The sequence below is a fragment of the Fusarium coffeatum genome, assembly GCF_003316985.1.
Source record: "Fusarium coffeatum strain FIESC_28 chromosome Unknown BRIP53273_contig_358, whole genome shotgun sequence".
Taxonomy (NCBI): domain Eukaryota; kingdom Fungi; phylum Ascomycota; class Sordariomycetes; order Hypocreales; family Nectriaceae; genus Fusarium; species Fusarium coffeatum.
Window position 1 is genome coordinate 1 of NW_022158147.1, and position 4,832 is coordinate 4,832.

Sequence of the window (4,832 nt, forward strand, 5' to 3'; positions counted from 1 at the left end):
GAGGATATTTCTTCTGTTACCTGCCTAGGTAGCCAATGCCTTCCTAGAATCTCAACTTTGGCATAAAAAATACAACCAGGAAACAAACGAGCATGAGGCCGTACACCATAGCGTACAGCTTCAGCCTTCCAATGTAACCTTTACCTTCTGTCATCCTCTTCAAAGTACCCATTCGACCCCTGGCTGCCTCCATACTCTGCTCCGTCTTGTCCATTCCTTCACTCGCACGACCTACTACATCTTTGTCTGCCTCAAGAGTATCGGAGAAACGTTGTGAGCTTGACTTAAGAGCGCCCGCCATCTGCAAGATTGATTCAGAGAGGGCCTCCTGCTCGGAGCGCTGACGATCGAGCAATGCTTCGGCTGTTGCTGTCGAAGTTTGGGGCGTGGAGGGTTTACTGCGGTTGGCAAAGAGGGCCGCCCGTGCCGTCGAGTGGGAGGAAGGTGATGGTGACGCAGGCCCGCCTCGTGGTCTGAGTGTCTGTGATGTCTGTGTAGGTTCTTGGTTATGTTGTACTGGCCGGGTATTTTGAGGGGCTGCTGTTGACGCGGGCGCTGAGGCCGAGGCCGACGCTGTACTTGGAGCTGGAGTCGGAGCTGTTGTAACCGGTATTGTTGTTGTATCTGGAAATTCTGATTCGGCGTCATCGTCTTGTCCTGAACTTTCGGTGGGCTGGCCTGTCGATATTGAGTCCACCATACTATCGCTCGGCGTAGGTATTATCTCTGAAAGGATGTCTTCCCCGTCGGTACTTGCATCGTCGTCGTCGTCTTCATCGAGTGCCACCTGCCAATGTGTTAGACCACATCCACATCCTTTCAACGGCCATATCTCACTTGTTTCAAGTCTTCCAATCGGTCCAGGAGTACCTCCAATGTCTCTCGTTTTCCGTTCAAATCCACTTGTACTTCAGCTCGTCGACTTGGAGCTTTAATCGCCAAGGCATCGTGCTCCAATTTTGACAGGACGTTTCGTGCGTATTCAAGGTTCTGCAGCCTTAATTAGATCACTTGTCGCATTGAAATGGTCATGTGCACTCTCACAGATGCCACTCTTGCTCTTTCAAACTCGCTTGATCGTAGCCTTCGTTCGCGGTCGCTATCTGTATGTAAAACGGTATTTTGTAATCGTGAGAGCAGGTTCCCAAGCTCTGTAGAAGCAACATCGATTGCGCTTCTGTTAAGCGACGGGCTTGTCGGTTGCGAAAGTCGCGCCATGGTGTTTTGGTGGGTGATGATACTCCTGGATCTGCGCTGTCGATGCGGCTGTCTTTGGTGTTTCAGTGACGTGTGAGGTTCTGGGAAGCTCGAGCTACAGCGGGTCTTTGTGGCTCACCCAAACCCGTGGTAAGCCACGTCGCAACTTACACGGCCACCAGCCTAAATCAAAAGAGATGCTGTATATACAGATAACCAAAACATAAGATCTCCAATTCTATAGACATTGCTTATATTACTCTTCAGCAAAAGATACTGGCAACTTGTAGTTCCTTAGAAACCTACTAAGTTATGTACCGAAGAACCTGAGCAGTATTAGATCTCTGGTTGTCACCCTGACGTCCGTATATTTCTACACCGCAACAAGGTGTTTAAATTCAAGCAATGCGATCCAAACACGAATAGATTATGAAAACAGACAACAAACTCCCTAAACATGACGCTAAACTAGGAGTAACCTCACAAATCTATCGTGGTATCGAGTAAGGAGTATATTGGTTAGCTGGTAAACAGTCTCACCAGATTTACCCTATAGCATAAAAACCAGGAGGAAATGTACCATAGCCTTGAACGCCTTGCACCACATACAAGAAAACAAACAAACGAAGTCCCTAAACATACCTCCAGGGTTCTATGCACAAATACTTAAACCTCGCCACCGTTCATCCGTCCAAAATCTGCCATAGAGCACATGGAGTACATATGCGGCTGATGCCAAATTCCTCGGAGCGTGACCACCTTGAGAAGACAACATGCCCTGAAAGCCCAGTGCACTCTTTCAAGTAAATTAATCCCTAGATTCGCTTTTCCTCTCGTCCTCCTGGTCCTTGTCTTCCTTCTCCAAAGCGCTACGTAGCCTTTCTTCTTGTCGCTTCCAATGACCACCCTCTTCGTAGTCAGCACTGATCTTGAGTGCTTTCCGTAGTCGCTCGCTCTCCTTGATCTTGGCATCAGCCATCTCATGCACCTGGTGCTGCTTGAATGGCTTCTTGGGACCGCCTCCCCGTCTTCCCGAGTTCATCTCAGCTAGCAATTTCTGTCGAAGCTCATCACATCGTTTGTCAATCTCATCTTCATCAACCCTACGTATTGTTAGCGAAAAAAAAGGCATGACATCAGGGCACAGGCACATACTCTTCTTCTTCTAGCTTGTCTCTGAGATCAAAGACCTTAACCTCGACCTCGCGCTTGCGGTCATGCTCCAGAATTCCCTTGTCTGGTTGTCTTTGCTTGTGTCGCAAGCTGTCAAGATCCTTGGGATAGGGGGCGCCATAGTCACGGGGCTTGATGTGAGCGAGGTTGCGCTGGACGTAGCCAGAGGTGCCACTGCCACGAGGAGTGTTCAGACCAACGTTGTCAGACATGGTCAGTTGGTAGAGATGATCTCAATTGGCTTGGAGAAGTATCAGAACCTCCTATACAAGTAATTGATGCGGAGTGATATTGTTATATGCAATGAGTTTTTGTTATGTTTGCGACTGCGACAGGTCAGGTGGATCTCGGTGATGTAGAAGGACCCTTCTCTGCCGGAATCGCATCACTTTAAATCTCACCGCCTGCTGCTTTCGGCTGATAAGATAAGAACTATCGCCCCTCAATATTGGAGGGGCATGGAATATTTCGACGGAATTTGTAAGTGAGTTTAACACTGCAATATTATCAGGACGACTCGATATTTGGTCTTTTTTCTTATATCAAAATTAATGATTTAAAGTCAGGATACAAGTACATATACCACCGGCATTGTATATCCATCCTCTTGCTCGCGATGCCTCACGTTCCTCCCTCAGCTGAGGCCGACAACCAAGGCGATGCGCCTGAACTTGTCTTCCCCCCAGTCACCAAGGATCACATCCAAAACTGCTCCTATGACTCTTGGTTTCCTAAGTATAAAAGCTCGTGTCTCAAGTCTCGCATAGTCCCTCTCCCGCCAGCCTTTGTTGAATACCTCCACGAAGATGGTATAGTCCTGGCGGATGACGACGAGCATCAAGATGAACCCGAGGAAGAGTGGCATGCATCATCCAACACATCTGCAAGACCACATGATCCCGAATCATCAGATGAAGAAGAAGAGGAGCCAGAAAGACTGCCACCAAACCAGAGATTCCCAGAGACACATAATCTCATCAAGGCAACTATCGCAGAATTGGGCGGCTCGGTGGCCCCGAAGTTGAACTGGTCTTCACCAAAGGATGCAAAGTGGATATCGCCTCACCAGAACACACTCAAATGCACGACTACAAACGACATCTATCTCCTTCTGAAGTCGTCTTCTTTCGTGTCCCATGATCTTGATCATGCCTTCGATGATTGCACTTCAGCACCCCCTTCCCGCCCATATGCACCCATTCTTGTCCTCAGACCATTCTTCACTCCCCATGTTGCCCTTGAATTCCGGTGTTTCGTTAAGCACAGGGCGCTCATTGGAATTACGCAAAGAGATCTCAATCATTACGCTTTCCTTGAGCAGATCCGACCACAGTTATGGCGCAAGATTAAGAATTTCTTCCACGATAGACTGCGGCTCACTTTTCCCGATGCCAGTTTTGTCTTTGATGTTTACGTTCCGGAGAACTCGTTCGAAAAGGATGGACTTGGAAAAGTCAGATTGATGGATATCAACCCATGGGCCACTCGTACAGACAGTCTCCTTTTCGGCTGGCAAGAGCTTTTGGAAATGGATGTTCCAAAGCCTCTATATGGCACATCTTCTAGTGAGGCTGGTCCGGATGTCAGCGGTGACGATACGGTCACTGAAGGTGAGGACAACGACGAAGATATCGAATGGCGGCCAGATATGAGCCCCGAGTTTCGTATTATAGAGAAGGATGATCCAGCTGCGTATAACTTCAGCAGCCCACAATATTCGGCTCACAAGCTGCCCAAGGAGGTTGTAGATGCAAGTATGGCTGGTCAGGGCGGTCTAATGGAGTTTGCGATGCAGTGGAAGGAAATCACCGAGGGACGGGGAGATGGCATTTGGGAAAAGGCTGCTGGTGCCGGCACATAGAACTCCTGTGCTAAATACAAGCTGTTAAAGCAACACGAACGCGTCTACTTGTATTGCGTGCAAGTGACGAATGAGTTCGTCAATGAACGCTGAGGATATGCAGATATGTTAAGAAGGTTGATGTTCAATGTACGACGAACATGCAGAGAGATGGGCCATAAAGTTGGAACACTTGTAGTATACATGTTTATTCGTTTCGCCATGTCAGATCAATTCAATAAGAACAAAATGAACACCAGAACATCCATTGCTGAATTGTTCATCTCAGCTTACAAGAGCAGCGTTAGTTATGACTTTCTCCTGGAACCAGTCAAGATTACTACTCTCCACGACTTCGGTGCCTACCTAGTACCTAGTCAACCAAGCAGCCGACCGAGCCCTAAAGAATTAGGCAGACGCGTTACCGCTTATAATTATTATATATAGACGCGAAAAAATGATGCCGTCAACACGTAAATATATCCACGACCAAGCACCGTGCCAATACGCGAGCCGCACGCGGTCTCGTCTGTTTACTGTGGACCCCCTCAGTTCCCACTCCCATCTCCTCCTGCACCCCCCTTCTTGTGTTCTCACTATCTCCTCCTACATATCAACCCAC

At 48.2% G+C, this 4,832-nt stretch overlaps 2 protein-coding genes across 2 annotated transcripts; one reads left to right on the forward strand and one right to left on the reverse strand.

Moving 5' to 3' along the window:
• Positions 1-2,005: 2,005 nt before the first annotated feature.
• FIESC28_11079 (uncharacterized protein) lies at positions 2,006-2,582 on the reverse strand (the record flags this gene model as incomplete). Its single annotated transcript, XM_031165208.1, has 2 exons — positions 2,006-2,300; positions 2,353-2,582. The coding sequence occupies 2 exons, from the start codon at positions 2,580-2,582 to the stop codon at positions 2,006-2,008; spliced, it is 525 nt and encodes a 174-aa protein (XP_031010732.1).
• Positions 2,583-2,986: 404 nt separating this feature from the next.
• Positions 2,987-4,231, forward strand: FIESC28_11080 (uncharacterized protein; the record flags this gene model as incomplete). Its single annotated transcript, XM_031165209.1, has 1 exon — positions 2,987-4,231. One exon carries the CDS (start codon positions 2,987-2,989, stop codon positions 4,229-4,231), a length of 1,245 nt encoding a protein of 414 aa, XP_031010733.1.
• Positions 4,232-4,832: the final 601 nt, after the last annotated feature.